This window comes from Hibiscus syriacus, unplaced genomic scaffold, assembly GCF_006381635.1.
Source record: "Hibiscus syriacus cultivar Baekdansim isolate YM2019G1 unplaced genomic scaffold, ASM638163v2 tig00110187_pilon, whole genome shotgun sequence".
In the NCBI taxonomy this organism is placed as follows: Eukaryota; Viridiplantae; Streptophyta; class Magnoliopsida; order Malvales; family Malvaceae; genus Hibiscus; species Hibiscus syriacus.
In genome coordinates this window covers 553,234-576,467 of record NW_024062618.1, presented here as the reverse complement: position 1 = coordinate 576,467, position 23,234 = coordinate 553,234, and the positions used below count along the sequence as shown (strand labels likewise).

The window sequence follows — 23,234 nt, the reverse complement described above, 5'->3', positions numbered from 1 at the left end:
AAACAAAGTATTATAAATATTAAGAAATTTTAATAAAATATGAAAATAGTTATAAAATTAAGGGTAAAGTAAACAAATGGTCCCTTCACTATAAGATATTGTTTTGTTGAGTCATTTGACTATTAAAAGTTATAAAATGGTCATCCTAACTATTTATATGTTTCAAACATCATTTTCGTTAAAAAATAGACTTTCGACGGTAGTTTGAATTAGACGTTAATATGCTGATTGAGATATGATAAAATATGATCTCATAATCTCAAATGATTATTAGATCTCATTTATCATATTAACGTTTAGTTCAGACGATTGCTAATTTTTTAACAGAAAATGATGAGTTGGAACATAATGAATCGTCGGTGATTATTTTATAACTTTTAATAGTAGAGAGATTCAATAAAGTAATATTTTATAGTTGGGGGATTATTTGTGTGTTTTACCTTAAAATTAAATGATATATGAGGTAGATTTGATTAAAAAAAAGGTAAAGTACACAAATGTAATTTGTGTATAGAATATTATTTTGTTTACTATTTTGATTATTAAAAGTTACAAAATGATCATTTGGTTATTCATTATAATCCAAACTCGACATTTTTTATTAAAAAATTAATGACCATCTGAGTTAAATTTTGACATGATGATTGAAATATGATAGTCATTTGAAATTACGATATCATATTATATCATGTCTCGGTTAGTAGGTTAATGTCTAGCTAATATTGTCGTTAATTTTTTAATGAAAAATGATGAGATTGAAACATAATCAATAGTCGAGCAATCATTTTATAGCTTTTAGTAATCAGATAACTCAACAAAACAATATTGTATAGCCAGACATCATTTATATTCTTTACCCATAGAAAACATAAGGAATAAATTATAGTCCTACCAAACGGTTTAAAGAATTTTCTTGAGAATTTTTCGATGTCTTATAATGGGAAGTTCTACAGTATGACACCTTTAATATACAAATAAAAAAAATATTATCGGTTTTGTTATTATTTAAAGAATTAAATCGGTAAAAAAATTAATTAAAACATTATTATTTCTACATAAAACATCAAAATTTTTAACATTTATAGTAAATTGTTTAACAATAATAAAATCAATAAAAAAATAACAAAAATAATAATATTTTTGATAACTTTTATCAATTTTATTATTTAAAAAATAATAAAATCGATAATATATTTTTTTAACTATATATTAAAACTGCCGCTTATATAATAAATGAATGATGTTTACTGATGACTGACAGAACTCCAACAATCGATATTTTTTTAGATTTGAGATTTTGTCTCTTGTGCTTTAAATAGCTACGCTCATAAACACTGCTTTTGTATTAGATAATGGCAGATTCACACATTTTTTTTAATAGACTGATCATAAATAAAATTAAAAGGTATATATCATTAATAAAAATAAATAAATAATCGTCAAGTTTTTTAATAGACTGATCATAAATAAAATTAAAAGGTATATATCATTAATAAAAATAAATAAATAATCGTCAAGTTTTTTAATAGAATAATATAAATAAAATTAAAAGGTAAATATCATCAATAGAAATAAATAAATAATCAAAAAAATTAAAATTTGTATCCACGTTTAAATATATGTGGATCTGTCACTGATATTAGAGATACTTAGTTATATAAATCCTTTAATGACGGTAAATTTAGTTAGACAATGTGATGATCTTTTTTTGTCATATAGGTTGCTAAGATTTTTTTTATCTAGTGTGAATGTTACAATGCTAATTGGAAGACGTCAGAACGATACAACTTCGGAAAGACGTTTGGATGACACAATATCTTCCCACAAGCTACATGCATGCTCGGAAGCTTATAAGGCTATTGTCTTGTAAAGACGTCAAATTGTTCGTGCGTCTTTCGAATACGCAATGTTATCTAGGCATATTCTTGCAAGCAATGTAACAATCATACTAGTAGAAAAAATAATAATTCTAACACCCTACATGATAATTTTTTAAAGCACTATTTGGACAAATTTACTCTTTAACGGCACTAAATATTGGATAGAACACACAATAAAATTTTGACTCGAAATAATACCGATTGATAAAAGTTCAATTGGAAAAAAAATATCTCAATTAGAAAAATAGCTTAGGATATGAATTTTCAAAATGTTATTGTCGACAGGGATAGTAAAGAAAATCTGACTGTGCTGAAACGAGAATTGGTTGTTCAATGGATTTTGACACTGGCAAACTACATTGCTACTATTATGGATTGTAATCGAAATCTTTCATTTCGGTACACCCCTCGCGAATGTAATCCAGCGGCCGATGGGTTGGCGAATTTGACATGAAGTTAACCATTTTGGCGTGGTACGACTCACGCAACTAGCTGTTTCTTTTCCTGCTTAATTTTCTGTAACTACTCTAGTTTCATTCAAAAAAAAACTTAATTTAAAATTCAAATACCATAATTTCATTATATATTTATAATTAATTAATTACTTAATACAATTAAGGGCGAACATTTAAGTTAAGTCAAAAGATTTTAAGTTATTCAGTTGAGTCAAATTGAGATGTTGAGTTTCTGTTTAAATTTAATTGTAAATATTTATAATAATATGATATTATTTGATTTTAATTTAAACAATTTTTATACAATTATATAAAATATATATTTCATATGTGATATATATGTGATATACGTATATTATATAAAATTGAGAGATTCAAATTAAACTTAAAAATTAATCTACTAATTACTAAAAAATTTAAATTATTCAATTTATATTTCATAACTGACTTAAATTTAATTTTTTTAATCGAATTTATAAAATTACAAATCAAGTCAAATTTTTTTAAATAAAATCGAGTAAAAAATCATTTTTCGTAAATCTTGTAAATTTTGTTCACTCCTAAATATAACTAATAAGTCGAGGTCATCAAGTTGTCATTCTTCTTCTGACGTGGCATTTCTATTCTGGTGGGGGTCCATACAACTAAAGAAAAAACCTATATAAAAAGATGACATGGGTTTCAAACTAATCAATCAAAACAACGGATCTCAAACAGGGTAATAATCTGTATTCCATAAATCACCTTCACGTCCGCCCGTATTTTCTTCTTCGTATATAAACCCATTTGATTGATAATCTCTCTTTCTAATCTTTCTTTTTCTGTAAAGGAGATATTTATTCTCTCTCTAATAATTTCCTCTCTATCTCTATAAAAACAACGCTTTTAATTCTAATAATTTGGATAAAAAATTAACGAATTAAAAACGTTAGATTCCTTCATAAATCGAAGAAACTTGAACGAATTTGATCTTTAAGAGGATTTTTTGGGGGGGAAATTCGTGGTTCGAAATATCAGCAATGGCCGATTCTGGAAAGAGAGAAGATGTTGATGATGATCGTGTGGATCAAAACGGTGACGAATTGTTCGGTTCATCGCAGGAAGGCGTTGTTCAGACCTCGTGTGGCGTTGGATCTGGAACAGGCACGAGACAAAACGGTGAGATAAGGAATGGAATCAGGCTCGCGGAACGATTGACGGACATATTCGTTGATGAAAACGACGGGGATTTGTTGCTTCAACAGATCGATAGAGAGGATAGGGTTCTTCAATGGTTACAAGCTTTAGATATGCAATTAATCGGCGCTTGTCGAACCGATGAGAGGCTAAAACCTTTGTTGAAAGTCAACGTATCAAACGGCATCGCCGAGGATCGATTGTTAGCTCATTTGAGTCGGGTACTTTTTGTTAAGTTGGAATTTCAATTGATATATGTCTAATCTGAAAATATTGTTAATGTATGTAGTTTTTGTGTGTGTTTATAATTTCATTTGTTTCCATGAAATTTCCAGCACTTTGAGCCATCGGAAGTTGGTATACTGGGGAGGTGTTTTTGCATACCTTTGGTTTCAGTTCGAGTAGGGAAGATAATCAAACAAGGAAAATTGATATATGTCTAATCTGAAAATATTGTTAATGTATTAGTAGTTTTGTGTGTGTTTATAATTTCATTTGTTTCCATGAAATTTCCAGCACTTTGAGCCATCGGAAGTTGGTATACTGGGGAGGTGTTTTTGCATACCTTTGGTTTCAGTTCGAGTAGGGAAGATAATCAAACAAGGAACTCATTTTCACCCTTGTGCTATAATGTAATTCAATTCTGATTGATATGAGGTCTCTAATTTATCATATATTTATATGCCCTGGATCCGTCATTCATCTTCATTTGCAATGTAATTAATCTCTAGAAACTTCCCAATTTTGGTTGATTTTCCTTCTTTCTTTATTAAATTTGGAATTATCAAATTAAGTAAAAGTTGGTATACTGGGGAGGTGTTTTTGCATACCTTTGGTTTCAGTTCGAGTAGGGAAGATAAACAAAAAAGGAACTAATTTTCACCCTTGTGCTATAAGGTAATTCAATTCTGATTGATATGTGGTCTCTAATTTATCATATATTTATATACCCTGGATCCGTCATTCATCTTCATTTGCAATGTAATTAATCTCTAGGAACTTCCCAATTTTGGTTGATTTTCCTTCTTTATTAAATTTGGAATTATCAAATTAAGTAAAAGTGATGAATGGTTTGCAATATTAAAGACCAATTAGAGATATAAATACAATCAGAAGTGAGCATTATTCTGTTAGATCCATTAATTCTTCCATATTCATTAGCGTGTCATTAATGGCTTTCCTATTTATTTGGTCTTTCCTACACTTAGTTGCATAGTATTCTTGGCAAATTTTCTAGTAAAACTCTTAATTTTTTTAATTGATTGTATTATGTTATATGGTGATGATTTCAATATTCCATGCAGGCAGCTGATTTAAAAACATATATGATTTAGAATTTTTTTTTATCTTTCAGAGTATTTCAGACATGTTTACCACCTGTGACTGTAAGTTTGTATGCCATGTATTTTTGTATGATTATATGTGCTAGAATTTGCAAGTGACTTGTTTCGAATACCAACCTTTGATCTTTGGACTTAGTCATATTATTGATATGTTATTGTACTCTGTATATCTTAGTTGAATTACAGGTTTTTCATTTATTTACTTTTTGACGGATAATTCTAGGTAGCGTTTATTGCTTTAACGTTTAAAGACATTCTTGTTTATTTTGGCATTATGTTTAGTCCATAGTGGATTGATTTTCACGATTTTCTAGATTGCTGCATCAGTTCCAGTGATTTCGGCATAGTTTTGCTCGCATGACTGTTTTCTGTAGAAGGGTCCTATTTCTGGATCCCTAGTCCTATATTACAAGTTGTCTCAATAGTGCTTTGGTTTAGCAACTTCTTTAATTGATTTCCTCTATTGGAATCTTTCCTTTACTACCAGGACTACCCTAGAATATAATTTGAATGGAAGGTTTTTAAATTAGTTGTTAATATTTAATAGAAGTTTCAGGGTCCTATTTTAGTTTGTTGTTGGCCATCATGTTCATGCTTCCAAATAAATATACCTTTTGACCTGTAGGTAAAGTGGGCGTATTCTATAATGATCTCTGAATTATGAGGAAGTAAAGGTAGTTTCATCTCCTATATTGTATTGTTTGCTGCTGCTGTGGTTTGAGAATTGATAGTGTTGAATTTAATAAAATCAATTTTAAGTAGGATTGAGTGCTAGTTACATTTTGTGTGAATTATGGTTACGATGCTTTCTCAGTGTCAGTTGTCTTCACTTTTGCTGCGAATTTGTTGAAATCTGAATTGTTTACTTTATATTTCTATCATATTGTGCTTGGTCTTTTGCTATATGATACCTTATCGTTGTGTTTTGTATTTTTATTTTAGTCGTTATGGACCGATTTCTGGAAGGTTATTTATGATAATATCTTGTTGCTGTTCAATTTGTCTATGTTTATGTAAAATAGTTTTGTAAGGCATGCCACAGGATTTGATTGTTTTAGAATCAAGAAGACTATTATGGGAAAATACATAAAATGTAAAAACTGACCTTTATTTTTTCGTGTATTTAGAGGATCCTTGAAAAGTTATATCTTTACACCCGTGTCAGAGTATCCTTGTACTTTAAACCAAAATCAAGAATCAGAACATGTCCGTTCCTTGCCTAAAATGCTGAATCTCACAACTTGCTACGTGTAAGGTGTTACATAATAGACTTGATATTTGTGCTTATAACTTTAATTTTTTGGACGGGCTACTGATTTATTTATAAAAAAATAAGCAAAAGTTTGCTAAATATGAAAAAAGACAATGGCCACAAACCCACCTGTTAATTGCAATACCATACAGGTTCCAATCTCCCGGTTAACAACCATTATGATATTTAATTGATCTGTAACTTTTTAAAAGAAGGCGGAATCAGTCTATAACTTGATTTTGCTGCTGGTGCTTATGATTATAATTGCTATTTTTTTACCTTGTCTAAAATGTTTCCTGAAACCTCTTGAATTTATGCAGGGGAAATTTGATTCTGACACTCTTGCCTACATCGGACTTACGCCTTTCATTTGTTGGGGATGATGGTCAATCTGAGAGACTGTTCATCGTAAGTGATGAATCTGAGTGTGCTGCTGTTTCCATCGATGAGATCCCAGCAGACAATTCTGGACGATCTTTCCTTGTGAAGATCCCAGATGGCAAAATTTTTTACTATTGGTGCTCAGAGAAATCAAAGCTCCTGGGGACTGAATTGCTCTCAAAGGTGGTTTCCTCGTTAGTAACTTCCCTATGCATGTACAGAATATGCTTCTCATACTCATCATTTTCTTGAAATACCTGCTTCTAATATATATCCAGACATGAGCATGAAGATACGGCTCTCCAAGGGGCCTTCTAAATACATGAAATTGAATATGCTTGTGCTGGATATATACTCGTTCAACACTAATAATCAAATCCAAGTAACATTGTGCAAAGATGAGCGTACTTAGGAAGAAGTTTAGATTTTTCTTTAATTCTAAATATTATTTACATCAATTTAGCATCTCCCAAGTTATTAATGTGACTCTGATACTCACAGTAACAGAATTTGTTTTTGAAGTGATTGCTATCTAATATTATGTTCTTTTCATGATAGATGAAGGATTTGATAAAAATAAAACCTTCAATTGCTGAACTGACTGGAATCAGCGAGTCACGACTAGGCTGCTTTGTAACTCAGCTTCGAGCCTATATCGTTGGATCAACAGTGAGTAATACACAAGCAATTTATTCAGGTCCACCTTCACCTAACTCTGTGCTCAACCCCATTAATGTGCACAGTGGACAATCTTCATCAACATCAAAATCTTTGCGATCCCGGAACTCTAGCAGTCAAATACTCAAGGTGAATGCACTTTATCAAGGTAGTTTAAGTCCAAGATCAAGTTCTTTCAAAGAGGGTTTGACCCGAAACTTTTCTTCCTTGAGGATCAATGCCAGGGATAAATTACGTCGTCGTGGAGATAATCATCTTTCAGTAAGTGAGAGCCTTGCATTTACTTCACCTATTACTAATGATCCCTCTGACGGTGGCAACCAATGTGAAAATGATAAGCTTCCGAATGTCGAGAGTTGTCCGTTCCCTCCTAACTTCCTCGACTCCCTAGGAAAATTTTCTGTACCGCCAGCTCTAAGCTCTGTATCTCAAGTTTCTTCTTTAGGATTGCCTGTCTTTTCTCCTTACTATTGTTGGTGCCCCTCAGGATCATCGACTCTGCAACACTCGGCTCCTTCTCAATACCCAACCTCTTCAATCGAGTCTTTTAAGCTTCCACCACTTCCGTCAATATTGCCAATGAATAGTTCGTCCAGCTTGTTGAAACCAACACCGCCTCTCGATCTGACCGATATCACTTCATTGGATTTTCCAGCTTTCCTCCCAGAACCATTGGTCCGACTGCCAATTGCAAATTCACAACAAATTCCGACCTTCACACCTTTGATTTGTGATCCCATTGTTCATATTCCATTCATTAATTTTTGCTCTTCAGGAGGACAAGGTTACTTGGTTAGTGTCGGTCCCTCCCTTTCAACCACAATCCCACCGTCACATCCACAACTCGTGAACACTGAATCCGTGGTCGAGAAGGGTGATAGAGAAACTCTTCGGCTACTTATCAGTGGTTCAACACAGAGTAACCCTCCATTGATTGATGTATTGCCAGCAGTTCTAACCAGTGCCGACGTGAAAAAGGGTATCCTTGTTGCCGGAAGCTGTGGTCTATACAGTGGAACTAGAGATGTTAGCGCCATTGCCAAAGGCATTGCGGCCGTGAGTTTGGTTACACTTTCTTCCAGCTCCATGGCAGATAGTATTATAAAACGATCTAGCAGCAGCAGTTGTGACGATCCTGATGCAAATAAGCTATCGGGATCTAGCGGCTCGGATGAATCGTGTTCGAACAGTGATGGTGCTAAACTTTCAGGCTTAAGAGAAGAAGGTATTGATTAAATAATATGTTTTGTTTCTTTGGTTCTTTAAAAATGAAAAATTGTAGATAAATGTATCTGCAGTTTTGTCATAATGTAATTGTAATTAAATCCCAATCACTTACCCACTTTAGGGATTTGATCTCTTTTCTAGTATTTTATCTACTTATATCTTGATCATCGAATTTCTCTTCTTTTAAATTGATTGTCGTTTTTGCCGTTGGGTCTTTTTTTATCTAAAAGATCATCCAACCATTTCTCTTCTTCTCTTTGATTCAATTTCGAAAAAAGTTGAAATATGAAATGACCATTAAGAAGAATGGATAATGAGTAGACCATAACAATCTGAATTATGTTTTAACACTGCAATTATATCATGAAGCATGAAATAAACGATATTGATAGATAAAATTCATTGCATTCTGAAACTAATCATATATACCAACGCGAAAATTTACATGATCTACATGACATGTATCCAAACTGAAGCATAATAGTAAAGAATGAAATATTTTTCAAGTAAACTACTCTAATATTAGCCCAGCTGCGAAAAGGTTGGTACATGAGTGTGTCATGTTCTCGCTCTTGCATGGACTTGCAAAAACACTTCTATTATCATTTAGTGAAGCCATAACGATCAATCATCGGTGAAACTAGTGGACCTGTTCTAGTATCATGAAAATCTGTCTGTATCAGATAATCATTTACTATCAGAATGCAATGGTGGTAAAGACATGTTTTTTTCTTTAATTATTTTTCAATGGCTTAGGAAGAAAAAATTGCGCCTGTAGCTCAGTGGATAGAGCGTCTGTTTCCTAAGCAGAAGGTCATAGGTTCGACCCCTATCTGGCGCGAAATTATTTTCGATCTCTTTTTTCGTAAGTGCTTAAATTATGGTCCCAACATTTTAAACTTATTTTTAAATGTTTTAACAGGATATTGCTCTTTAAGATAAAATTGAAATTTATATATCAATTATATATAATTGGTTTAAATTATATTTTCTCTAAAACAAATACATGTTTTCTCTTAATTATTTAACTTCATGTTATAAGAAATAAATAAAATATATAATCTTAAGATGCCGTTTACCATTAAATTTAAATAGTTTAAATTAGAATGAAAGTGTAATTCAAAATTTAATATAAAATATAATTTAATACGAATTTAACTTAAACTATTCAATTTTTTATTTAATAAAATAATAAAAAAATGTTTTCATATATTTAAATAAGAATTGATTTTAAAAATAAGATGTTTCATATTTATAAAATTGATCAATTAAATTACAAATAAAATTATAATTCAAGAAGATTGTAATTTAATCTCATATTTATTAGACTTTAGTTATTCAAATTTATATTTAATTATAATATAATAATAAAAATAACAGTTCAAATTACAATCAAAGATGAACCTAAGGTGTGAATAGACTTTTTATTGAACTTATTATTTAATTTTAATATAATAATAAAATTATTAACATATTTTATTTTAAAAAAATAATTAAAATTTTAATATAAATTTTAATTTAAAAATTCATGGAAATGACGAAAATGGATTAGAAAGGCAATTAAACTTAAAATAAATAAAAATATTATATTAAATTAAAGTAGAGGTGTTAAATTATAAATTTCAACATACTAAATGGACTAGAGAAACAATTAGACCTTGAATAAGCATCGAAGTAAACTATAAAAGGAACTGCTAACCCATCATTTTTACGTATTGCCTAGTGTAACAAACTCGCTGATCTGAAAAAGAACCCGAGTTTCAACTCAGTTGGAAATGACGAACTCCCTGGTCGGCTCTCCGAGTAAGCTCCTTTTTTTTCTTCCTTCTTTCTTTCTCTCTATTTCCTCATTTTTTTTTCATTTAATCTAAATATTTTCATTACTTCTTTTTGTTTTCAGATTAAAGAAGCGACTCCTCGACTCGGTCTTGAAAACGCCATATGCTACTCTAGAAACCTCAACAAGATCAACGCTCGAATCTCTTCTTTCACCAGAATCATATATCCATAACTTCGCCTTAACTTGCGCATTGCTATCTTCTTCTCGTTCCTCCACTCACGAGCTTCTCGCCTGGATCCCGGACCACCTTTCGACCGCCGCAGAAACTGGCTTTTTCCTACCTCTCGAAAGCTTGCAACGACGCCGTTTGGGCTGGCGAGAAGCGAAAACTGGTTGTGGAATTAATTCCGGTAATCGTTCCGGTTTTGAATGACAATATTAAGGAGAGCTCGATTGACAAGAGTGGTGAAACTGATGAATTTTCCGCCGCTTCGACTAGGGCCATTTTTGCTGCTTATCAATTTAGATGGTTGGTTTGTCAGGTATCTTATATTTTTCTCAGAAGTAGAATTTTATTCTTCTTTTTTTTAAAATGAAAATTAACATTTATAATCTTTCTCTGTTTGTAGATTGAGTATCCTGATTTGGATAAAATGATGAATTTTGTTATTCATTGTGCTTTAACTTGTCTTGAACACTGGTCGCCGGAGGTGAAAGTAAGCAATTTGTAATTTTAATTTTTTTATTATAAATTATTGAGATTAAGAATTATGTTCCATTTTTAATTGTATTGATTATGTTTAGGGGCGGATGATTAGCTTTATACATGCAGCGAAAAATGTGAATGCAGGGGCGTTTGATTTGTATGGAGACATGATTCTTGATGCCTGCTGCCATAACATTGCTTTTACTGATGAGACATGGCAGTTCTCTGTAGAGATGTCGGTGTTACTTGTTACTTGCATTCACAGAGATAATCCCCGTAGTCTATGGTATATACATGTTTTCTTCATCTCTTTAGCATTTTGATTGTGTTTTTTAACTAAGTTCAGTGTGCTCTTATGACGCGACATTATCCCTGTAGCTCGAAATATGGTTATTTTGTTCGTCTTTTTAGCGTCTTGATTGTGTTTTTTAACCAAGTCTCTTATGATGCAAGATATCCCCTTAGCTCTTTTTTTTCTTTTTCTTTTTTGTGTGTCCGTTAAGCATCTTGAATGTGTTAGATAACTAAGTTTAGTAGACTATGATGATGCATGATAATCCCTGTAGTTTGCTGTAGAATTGTTAACTAAGTATGTTTTTACGACTTCAGATAATCTAAAAAACTCATGGTATACTTGTCTTCTTACCTCTTAAGCATCTGGATTGTGTTTGTTGATTAAGTTTTGTATGTTCTTATGATGCAAGCAAGATATAGTGGTATTCCTGTTTCCTTTGTCTCCTTAGCTTCTTTATTGTGTTTGTTGAATAAGTTTAGCAAGCTCTTATTATGCTACATTTCCTGTTTACATAATTTTAAGGTAAGGGAAATTTGTGCCTGATTATGTTGTAATGAATAATTGTGGACTGAATGTCTTAGTTGGCACAATAGGAGAAAATTTTATGAACTTTTATCAATAGACCAACTGGATTGTGAAAAGGGACTTTACGGTCCAGGCAAGAAGCTATATGCTTGGTCCTTGGCATAAATTTCATTTAGCATGTTGCCCCTTTTCCCTTTGTTAGTAATGATGATTTAGAATCATTCTACTCATTTTTGCTGGTTTTACTTTGTTCATTCCATTGGCATATACTTAATAGTTTTGTTGCGGTGGGGCTGTGCTGACTAGTCTTTAACTTTCATTTGCTTTTTATATAGGTTTCGAAAGATCCTGACCGAGATGCTGATCCATTTGGAGCGACAACCCAGGAATAGAGAGCGACGAATTGCGTGGCTTAAGTCTATTGATCCAATCTTTATTTCTACGTGCCTTCTGTTAGTAGACTATATTGAGCTTATTTTCCCACTACTCTTCCAGTGGTTGCATGTTGATGATGATGAAACAGTTCTACTGGTAAGATTATTGTGTCTTCTTACTCGTCAAATTTCAGTATAATTTCAGAAAGTTACATGAATGAATCAATCTATTAAAGTCTCATTATTCTGCAGGCTCTCAAACAACATCATACGATTGTCCGGCTAACAAGGGTAGAGAAGTCACCATACCTTGAAAGGTAAACTAAGTGCATATACCTTGAGGTTGGCATTTGATTTATAGTTAGGTGGTTGTATTGTTCAATGGAACAAAATATTTTTTTTGTTTGATAATTTTTAAAGTCTTTCTGTGAATGTTAAGAAGTCTAGTTCCTATTGAAACCTGTTATTGTCATCTTTTGTCGACTTGCCGTTCATCGTGAACTCTAGTTCGAAGATTCTATAATTTAACCAATCTCTGTGAACTTTTCAATAGACTTTACTTCCTGATTTCTTTCTCCATGGTTTTCAATCTTGTCATTCCCCCTTTATTCAGATTGGTAAAGGAACTTGTTGTATCATACAAAAAAGCATTTTCTGAAAATCCTCCTTTTTCCATTGCCCTAGTCCTTTTCTTATTCTGTGTTTGCAGATGCAAAGGTATACAGTTTGAAAAAGCCTGGATCAAGCGCAGGGATGATCCATACTTGACCACCCTTGATTGTAATCTATCGGTGAGCAGAGATTACTATCTCGTGAGCAGCCGTTCAAAGTTTTTTGAGCCGTTGAGAATAGATGGTATCAAGCCTAAAGAGGGAAGTAAACTGAAGGAAGAGGATATGGAATCGAAGCCGGGGAAAATGAAAATTGATGCTTAAGCTGAGCCATTGTCGGAGATAATGCCGGAGCCTAGATATCAAGATTTAGGATTTAGGATGTGAAAATTTCATAGGAAGCTCACGAGGTAGTAATCTCTGCTCACCGATAGAGATATCAAAATAGAAATTGCTGAAACTAAACTTCATAGAAGCAAAGCAAAGAGACTTGTACATTCCATTTTTGTGTAGAACTCTAGCCAGTGATTAAGATTTAGGATGTGAAGATTTTATGGAAAATGGTAGGTTTAATGATGCCATGCTTAATGATAACATGTCATGCATGGAAACTCTGAGATGAGGAAATACCAACACTAGTTTTTTTGATAGTTTGTGAATGGAAATTATGGATTCTTGTCATTCTCACATTGCATGATCATCATCATGACATGAAAATCATACTTCTTATAGGAATTGGTAGGCTTGATGATGCCATGCCTAGTGATATAATGCAAACATGTGATCTTTGAGATGAGCAAAACAATTACTGATTCTTATCAACCTCACATTGCATGACCATCATAATTGATCACGATCTTCATTCATACATGCATAATTCCATTAGCTAATCAAATATTGGAAATATAATCAATAGATCAACTGTATAAGGACCAATTCTACAATCTTTTTTCTTGAAAGAATGAACATAAAGTGGTATTTTCCTCTAATTTCTTTTTTACTAAAATCCCAAAGCTATTGGCGATACAAAAGAAAAACCAGTTTCCCTGACTTCTAGGAGTAAATGAATATCTATGGCGCAAAATCGCAGCATCATATGCCTACCATATGACTGAAACTTCGCCTCTAAACATTGTGGACGTCGTTGCACTAAAGGAACCAACGTATATGACTATTATTCACGTAAACGGCATCTCATTTGCTTTGTTTTTTGGCTTCGCTGTAGAGTATAACCCCAAAAACTGTGAGTGTATAGCCGAGCATTCCGGTAACAGAGACTGGATTTCTAAAAATTAGAATTGAAACAACCACAGCTACAGCTCCTTTTGCATTTCCTAGAACCTGCAGGACCAAACATCTCTCAGTACCCATACTGAGCATCGGTTGTTCCTATGAAAACTTGATAAAGAAGCAACACTCATAGGAACTACTTCGGTTACATAAACAGCTAAAAGATGGGTGTCACTCATAATTGTACGAGTTCAAAGCAATCAAAACCTTCACAATTACTTTCTTGTTTGATAAGTAACCCTTGTAGTAACTATGCTGGTAATAAGCAACTAAAAGATGGATACTATCATATGATCATCAAAGTAAGACCGTCAAAATTACATCTTGTTAGAATGATCGAAAAAAGTGTACATGTGTTAATGTAATTCCGTATAAAAGATTTAAAGAATCTATCCTCATTTCCAGAGGACAAGATGCAAACAAAACGTACTAAACTTATAAAATGCCGATGCATCACTTACCTGCAAAGTTAGGGCGCTGGTGTGTTTTGTGACCAGAAAGTTGGTCAAATTCACAAAATACGCTAGCGCTGAATTGAATAGTAGATACCAAATGATCTTGACATCATCATGGGCAAGAGAAAGGGTGATACCAACTACATTCTCCTCCATAATAAGTGTTGCCGGAAGTAGAAATACAACAGCTATCGGAGCCATGTAGAGGAGGAGGTTCATGGAATTCAGCTTCTCTCTAAAATAAAATTACAATAATTTTTCAGCGCCAGTTTCTAGTCTCCGAATTAAAGCAAAAATATTGAAAATTATGCCATCAACCATAGAAGCAGAAGCAAAGCAAAAATCTCCTCACCCTTCGGATGAAAGCAAAATTCCTTGTAAAACTGACTTGAGAGCTCGTGCAGCTGTAGCCGAAATGCACATGATAAACCCAAACAGATGGAAACTCGGTTCACCCTTTGGCCATTGAACAAATGATGTAAAACAAAAATAAGAACCGGAAAGCAGATTAAGAAAGTGAAATAAAACAATGTGAATAGTGCAGAACATGATTTAAATTGATAAAAGATACACAAATTTGAAGTTTTTCAAATCAATAAAAGGGGCATATTCCAGCTATATTGCTCTGATTCTTCATTTTACCTCACGAAAAACTTTTTAAAAAATGAACATCATTTGTCGTACATATATCCATGTCCAACACTTAGACTATACACTTCTTAATGCTACAATCAAAACATATCTAATATGTGAAATGCATGAGCAAATGAGGAAATAGTATATACAATGAATCATTGATGAACCATTTGAAACCAAGAGAACAGAAAAGATAATCCACAAATCATGGTCATTACCATTGAAAAACATCCAAATTGAGCTAAAAGAATTAGTTATTTTCACACTAAGTTACTCGGAATCGGGTGTGAGTCGGATATAGGAATGTATTCAAACAAACAAAATGAAGCAAAACCAATTTCCAAATTCCAATCAAATCTTCAAGAAATTCCTCAAAAAACTATCGTTCACAACAAAAGCATAAGCAACATAAATTTAAACAAAATGAAGAAAGACCAATTCCAAAACTTTAAAAGATTGATTAAAAATAGAAACAAAATGCATACCCCACTGGCAAAAATGACCCCACTAACAACAGGAACTAGAGTAATATAAGTAAGCCAAGCTTCCCTCTTCAATGTCATCAAGTAAGCGAAGACCGCAGTGAAGAACGGCGTCGTAGCACCGACAGCCTGATTGAAACTAACCGGCAAGTACCTCAAAGAGATGTTCCCAAACACCACCGACACACAAAACACTAAACTCAAAGCCGAGATCTTGAAGAACTGAACCCTAGATCGAATCGTTTGCATTGGGACCATCTTCATCCATGCAATCGCTATGTAGCTTAACAAAGAACAAGCTGTCATGTGACACATGGTTAAGAAGATTGGGTATTTGAAGCCGTAATTGCTTAGTAAATACTTGTTTAACAACAATACACCTATGTTGGATGAGTACCAGGCTGATACTAGCCCGATCGTGAAGAATTTCGATTGGTTTTTCATGGTGTTTTCTTTTTCGTGGTTTTTTAATATTTGGGTGATTAAAAAACTGGGTTTTGAGAGGAAATGGAATTCGGGGGCTATAACAAGGTGGATCTAAGTGGAGTTTGGGGAAAATGGATATTTTTGATGTGGAAAATGGGGTTTCTAGATATGATTTGATGGAATTAGCTTCCATGGATCTGATTCAAGTTTCTCATTACAATAGTAATGAATCCCAAAGAGAATAAAAAATTTAAAAAAAAAACTTTAAAAATTGAAAAAGAAGAAGTAAAGCTTCAACGTTATTGAAATAACAATGGCTGCGGGCTGCCTCTCTGCAAATTTCTTTGAGCAAACAAAAGAGGAGCTAATTTAAAAATGAGAAAATAAGAGAATATGTTATAATATACGATTTTAATCAATTTTTTTAAGATTTATCAAAATGACCAATAAAATTGCAACGCGATCTTAAATTCACAACGTGAACTCTAATTTTTCAACTCAGTTTTTAAATTCGCAACGCGAATATCCAGATTCGCAATGCGATTTTAAAAAATGTGTTGCGATAATTAAAATGTGTTGCGAGAGTTTGAAAAACGTGTTGTTGTGATAGTGAAAAAGTGTTGCGATAGTGAAAAATCCAAAATAAGTTTACATTTTAACTATTTCAAATTCACATGGAGTTTGAAATAATAAAGAATGTGTTGCGATAGTGTAAAAGATTCCCAAGTCATTTGTAAGATCTTAGTTTGAAACAATAAAAAATGTATTGCGATAGTGTAAAAAGATTCTTAAGTGTTTACAATGCTCAATCCCACATAGTATTGGAAACACTATTGGGAATGAGTATTTAAGGCTTGGATTTTTCACTTCCTTATTGAGTGGAAGAGAACAAAAGGGACTCTCGCGCACCGCCGCCGTCGTTGTCCCGTCCAGTCTCGCCTCGGGTCGTGGTAGTGGTCGTAGTCGTGGTAATACGTGTCTTCGACACGTCCGCGCGGATACTATGTTTTTAGAGAAAATTCTTAAGAAATCACATCGAATTTGGACTAACGTAAATTTAGAAAATCGAATTGCGATTTACATATTTGCATTGCGATTTTAGAAAATCGCAATGCGAATATGTAAATCGCAATGTGATAGTAAAAATCGCGTTGCAAATCTGGAAACTGATTTGTGATATTAGAGATCACGTTGCGATTTAGAGATCGCATTGCGATTTTGTTGGTCATTTTGACAAATTAAAAAAAATTTGATCAAAATCGTATATTATAAGGTATTTTCGGCCACTAAAGTTATTTTCTCTTTTAAAATAGATGAAGTAAACACGTTTGTGTTATTTACTTTGGATTTTTTTTATTAATTTGATGAAGTAGGACTATAAAAGTGTTATTTTATTAAAAAATATTATTAAAATTTATAAAATCATCATCTAATTATAAAATATTGTTTTATTGATTCTCGACTATTTAAAATTATAAAAATGATCATCAAACTATTTATATGTTCCAAAATTGTTATTTTCAGTTAAAAATTACCATCTGAACTGGACGTTAACATACTGACTAAAATATGATAAAATTACATTTTAATGGTATCTAATGGTACCGTCGTTATTTTCGAACATTGACTCACCAGGATAACGTTTTTAGCACCGACTCGATAGTATAATATAGACAAAGATTCTATCCATAAAATATAACTAAAATGATTTTAGGATCGTATATTATCATGACTCAGTTAGATTAACATCTATCTTATACGACCGCCAATTTTTTAATAAAAAAAACGAGTTTGAAACATATGAATAGTCTCATGATCATTTTATAATTTTTAATTATCGAATGACTCAATAAAGGAGTGTCATATAACCATAGAACTATTTTATAACTTTTAATCATCAAAGGATTTAATAAAATAACACATTATAATCGAGAGATCATTTATGTTTTTTATCCGATTGAATTTTATATTATATATAAATTATAGATTTAATATACATATTTTAATTTCATCAATTTTAGTGTTGGGATTTTAAATATTAGCCGACGATTGACTTTACCCTTCTTCTTTTTAATAAGAAAGGAGGCAACAGCTGAATACAATAAAGTATTATTAGAGGTCAAATAGGGAGGTCCATGGAAATCACGATGAAGCTGATTTTGCAAGGTAGAAGGGGCATCAGGAAAAATGCGGATGGATTCATTTGTATTGATTTTGGTCTGTACAAGAAAGTCGGCTATTGAATTGGCTTCATGCTTGATTGGCTTCAAATCAATCTACCAGTTCCGAGAAGAGTTGGAAAATCATGTGAAGGAGAGCTAAGAGAGAAGACGATAGAGCAATAGAAGTGAGTAAATTGTAGACCTCAAGTACACTGTTCATTTCACTGAATTTTGTCATATCCACTATTCCAAGCCAGGTTAAGCCATTAGAAAAAACGTATGAATAATATAATTAAATTATAAAAAGATTCAAATAATAAAATTAGAGGATATAAATTAAATTTACAACTTACATATAAGGCTTAATAAAACTCACAGTTACTATTTGGGTGAGGGCTAAACTTTCAAGCATATAGACTAACAATGAGTAAATTGGAGTATCTATTAAATCCATAATTTATGCATAATACAAATACTAATAGAAAAATTAACATATATTAATTTCCATTACTCGATTTGGTCATCTTAAGCCACTATAATTTAATTATATTACCTCTATGTTATTTGGTTTAAAAGAGTATAGGGACTAAATCTATATGTTATATATAAGATAAAGACTAATGACAAATTTTGCCCTATTATTTATTTATTTTTTTAATTTAATTTAATATTTATTTGGGTTGGATTGAAAAGTCAATGCTAATAGTGGGAAATGCATGGTATTAGGAAATGGGACTTTTAATAAGTATGAGAAATTTCTTAGAAAGACGGTTCCCTTTTGTTTAAGTTCTTTGGAGCACTTTTAATTAATTCAATTAATTAATTACAACACGTCTTAAAAAAACTCTTTGATAAATCTAATATTTATGATAATATTATGATAATTTTTGTTATATTTTTAATTAATAAAAACTCATGTACACTATTTATATATTAATTTATATTTCATTTGATGATCTTAATGTTTATATATAAATATATATGTAATTTCGGGTAAATACAATATAATATTTGTTCAAATATAACTCTTAACCATCTGATATTGAGCGTTCATATATCTGACATTTATGGTGCTCGAACTCGGAACCTCAAAAAATAACAATAATTTTTATCACTGAAGTCGCTTAACTAAAATTAAAATTTTAAATTTAAAAAATATTTTTATTAATAATATCATCATCTATTTTTATTAATTTAACGATTTAGAAATGTTAATTTTTAAAAAATTAAAAATTGAAAATTTAATATTATGTTTATATATATATATATATATATATCCATTAACTGATTAAATGGTCAATGATGTTCATATTATTCTATTTTATGTGGGCATGAATTTCGTTATTTAATTTAAAAATATAATACATTTTTATTTAATATATATATATTAATAAATTGTTGATCTTTTCAGATAAAAAAATACATTATTGATGGTGGTGGAGGTGTTGCGGTGAGGCCTGCTTAATGAGACCCAATCGGATATTTATCAAGACTTGTCCACGTGCATGCATGCCATTTACTTTAAACTCAAACTTTTGAGATAACAAATCATCAAACCATTAGCATACATGACATGAGCTGCACAACGTGATTTATGCATTTTATACAATAAATTATTTAAATAATTGTTTTTTATTTTTTATCATTATTTTTATAAAAATATATTTTCACTACTTATGTTATTAATTGATTACAGTTTAGTCATTAAGACGTCCTTTATCGTTAATTCGGTAACATAATATATTAATAAAAAGTTAATATTTATTTTAAATTTTAAACAAAATATTAATTTAATTTTAAATTTTAAATAACATTTTAATTTAATCTTTAAATTTTAAATGAAAAATCAGTTATACTTTAGACTTTAGATAAAATATTAATTTGATTACTAAATTTATATCATTAATGTATTTAATCATATTTAGATAATAAAAAAATTTAAGGAATTAAAATTCAATCGATTTAAATTTCAAGCATCAACATTCATATATTTATTTATGTACAACAATTTTTCACATTATTTTCCAACAAACCAAACACTATTTCAAGAGAATTCCCGAGAAAATTCCGACTAAATTTTCCACTTCCAGGGGATTAATAAGTCCATTCCCGAGGCAGATTTAAGCCTCCCCTTGCTCTACAATTTCTATATTCTTGCTCGAGTTCGCATTTCTTCTGGGTATCAAAATAACTAGAACATTGAAACAATCAAAATTTAAGATTTGAACTTTTATTTTTTAAAAGAAAAATGAAAAGAAATACATTACTTACCATAATTTGATGCAATGGAACTGTTTATATGATTGAATTTGAGATTTAATGCAAGAACAGCCTTTGCCGGTAGTAACAATTGCAACCTGTCTTGAAATCTGAGGATCAATTTAAATAATAATTGTACACATTTTCAGTCCTATCGTGTTTACGAATATCATATACTACAATTCAAATCAATTTTTAATTTTGTTCAATCTTTTCTCAGTCCGTACGATTCAAATCGTTTTTCAACTTTTTATGTTTCTTTCTCAAACTCTACTAATTCTTACCCGATTTCTTGTGAGATCGAGAAGGTTTGTCGTCGTATTTATGAGGAAACAAAACACCGGTTCCGGTCGGCTGTCTTTTAGTAATCTAGATCCATCAAGGAACATCATTCTCAGAGGTGGTTGTTGATATTGAACTTGAAATGGAGGCCTTTTACCAACAATATTGCTCTTTAATCTATCCTTCTTCATCTGCTGCTGCTGTTGTTGACTTCTTGCATTCATTTGCCTTCCATGATACTAACAAAACCAAATAAACAAACATCAAACTTAACCACATCCATCGACTTGAATCGGTTCAATATGATATTTTTAAGTTATTTCTATTAATTTAAATATAAAATATTACTTTTTATATTCTAAAAATTTGATCCGAATTTAATAAAAATCAAGTCAATTGATTTTTAACTTCCATTTTCCAAATCATATATTTATGTCTAAAATCATTGATATGACAAACATTAACTATAAATTAAAGGTGAGTAAAATTCGACGTCAAAAAAATTGATTTAGTTGTAGTTTATAAATTAATTACAAAAATTAAATAAAATTTGAGTTATAAAGTAAGACTTGAATAATCCAACATTTTTAATAATTAGTAAAATGATTTTTAAATTCGAGTCGAGTTTTTCAATTCTGCATAATAAATATATATACCACATGTGAAAAATATATATATGTCGTATATGATTATAAAAATCAATTTAAATTAGAATCAATTAGTAACATAACATTATAAATATTTATAATTAAATATAAATAAAAACTAAAATAATTTGACTCTAATTTCATATACTCAACTCCATTTAAAAAAAATAAATAAAATCTAAATTATAAAATAAGATTCAATAACTCAATTTTTTTTATTGGACTCAATCAAATATTCATCCCGACTCTAAACATGAACCGTATTATCAACTTAAAAAACAAAAAAGTGTTGGAACTTTTAAACACTATCTTCAAGAAAAACGAACGATTACATGATTTGTTTGAGCAATAGTAGAAGAAATGCTCTGGTTTAAATGCAGTCCACAGCTTGGGTTCTTCACGAACCCATGTTTTGAATCTTGGGTTGGTTTTTTCCATGTTTGAAGATGGTGTTTTTGGGCACGTCCTTGCTCATTTTGATCTCTGCAACTCGAGAACCGCCATTGCTTGAAGCTGAAGAGCTTCCGAGCTCAGTCAGAGTCGACTCTGGTGAACTCGCCAAACCTCCATTTTCCTACCCAAAAGAGAAAACCCAAATTTAAATATTCGCATTAAAATTAAAAACCCATAAATTACTTTGGGTTACGTCGTTTTCGTCGAGAGGAAGGTCAGGAACGGCTAGTTTCTGACTGGTTGAGCGAACAATTTGGCGGGTCAACCCAGCAATAAACTCATACTCCTCGTCACTGCTCTCAGTCTCAGTAGACCCAACAACAGATTCAACAGGGGTGGAGCTAAGAGCAGAGAACGAGTCGTATGATAATCAAACTCGAAGGGGAACTCAATAGGGAAACCGTGACTCGATGTTAACGATTCACTGTTGTTTTCGCCATCGTTTTTGTTCTTAAGATATTTGTTTTCCATTAGAGTATCATCATCCAAGAAAATCATGGATGGAAGCCAAAACTCAGCATCGTCTATCTGCTCAGCCATGAGAACATGAAACAGAAGAAAACATGGGAAATGAAAGAGAGTATAAATCATAAGAGAAAATGGAGGGGAAAGAGGTTTGCTTGGCAGTGAAGGATTTTAATTTACAGCTGCTTTAATTCTAGGGTAAACTACAAAAATAATCACCAATATATTATTCATCTACTATTTTGATCATCAAATTATTTTTTTTATAAAAGTATTATTAATATTAATATATTTTTTTCTAATTAATTACCGGCCTTTAAATTTTTAACAACAATACTTATATGGTATTTTTTATTTTTAAATTATAAATTTTCACCTTTTTTTATCAACAGATATTATTTTTAGTATTTTTATTACTTTTCAAGTCATATCTTAATTATTTTCGATATCATTTCCTTACAATAGTATGGCACATTGGCACCTACTAGGCTACTATTTAAAATATAGTTACAAGGTCTTTAAAGCTCTTTCTTATTATCTTTATTCATGAATCTAGATTATATATTTATTATCGACAATAACAATTAACTATCTTCTACTATCTTATATTCATTACAGATTAATAAAAAATATTTTTCTAAAAAAATAACATTTATCATTAAGACCACTTAATAAATTGCATTGTTAGTATTTTTCATATAGATAAACAATTAATTATGAAATGCATTTAGATCATTAAGTTAATATGATTTTTTTATTAAGTTTAAAAGTCTGATTTTTTTTTTAATTATTAAATTCTTAAAAAATTTGCACTCAATTAAACATTTATTCTTAATAAAAAATAAATTAAATAATTTCATTAATAATTTTTATTGTTGATCGATTTTAATTATTAATTAACAAAGAAATTGATGTAATAACAACTCGTTTCTGATAATTGGCCGAACATCTATCTATCATAATTTGAAGGGTAAGAAGAGCCTTTGTACAAGGT

The 23,234-nt window shown here is 31.0% G+C and overlaps 2 protein-coding genes, 1 non-coding gene and 1 pseudogene across 4 annotated transcripts; 3 read left to right on the top strand and 1 right to left on the bottom strand.

The window, feature by feature from the left end:
• Positions 1 to 3,133: 3,133 nt before the first annotated feature.
• On the top strand, positions 3,134 to 8,525 carry LOC120217541. 2 transcript variants are annotated; one of them, XM_039214629.1, is made up of 5 exons: positions 3,134 to 3,732; positions 3,847 to 3,881; positions 4,328 to 4,408; positions 6,427 to 6,670; positions 7,046 to 8,525. In XM_039214629.1, exons 1-5 carry the CDS (start codon positions 3,355 to 3,357, stop codon positions 8,399 to 8,401), a joined length of 2,094 nt encoding a protein of 697 aa, XP_039070560.1. In that variant the 5' UTR covers positions 3,134 to 3,354; the 3' UTR covers positions 8,402 to 8,525. The 2 variants fall into 2 exon arrangements, 1 of the variants encoding a protein (XP_039070560.1); XR_005525150.1 differs by lacking the exons at positions 3,134 to 3,732; positions 3,847 to 3,881; positions 7,046 to 8,525 and adding an exon at positions 5,480 to 5,528 and having other exon boundaries at positions 4,150 to 4,408; positions 6,427 to 6,547.
• Positions 8,526 to 9,099: 574 nt separating this feature from the next.
• LOC120217327 lies at positions 9,100 to 13,007 on the top strand (annotated as a pseudogene).
• Positions 9,161 to 9,233, top strand: TRNAR-CCU. Its single transcript has one exon. It is a non-coding gene; the product is annotated as a tRNA-Arg (tRNA).
• Positions 13,008 to 13,862: 855 nt separating the features above from the next.
• LOC120217540 (probable sugar phosphate/phosphate translocator At3g11320) lies at positions 13,863 to 16,309 on the bottom strand. Its single transcript, XM_039214628.1, has 4 exons — positions 15,550 to 16,309; positions 14,781 to 14,884; positions 14,435 to 14,663; positions 13,863 to 14,024 (listed from the first exon to the last, which is right to left on the bottom strand). The coding sequence occupies exons 1-4, from the start codon at positions 15,988 to 15,990 to the stop codon at positions 13,878 to 13,880; spliced, it is 921 nt and encodes a 306-aa protein (XP_039070559.1). The 5' UTR covers positions 15,991 to 16,309; the 3' UTR covers positions 13,863 to 13,877.
• Positions 16,310 to 23,234: the final 6,925 nt, after the last annotated feature.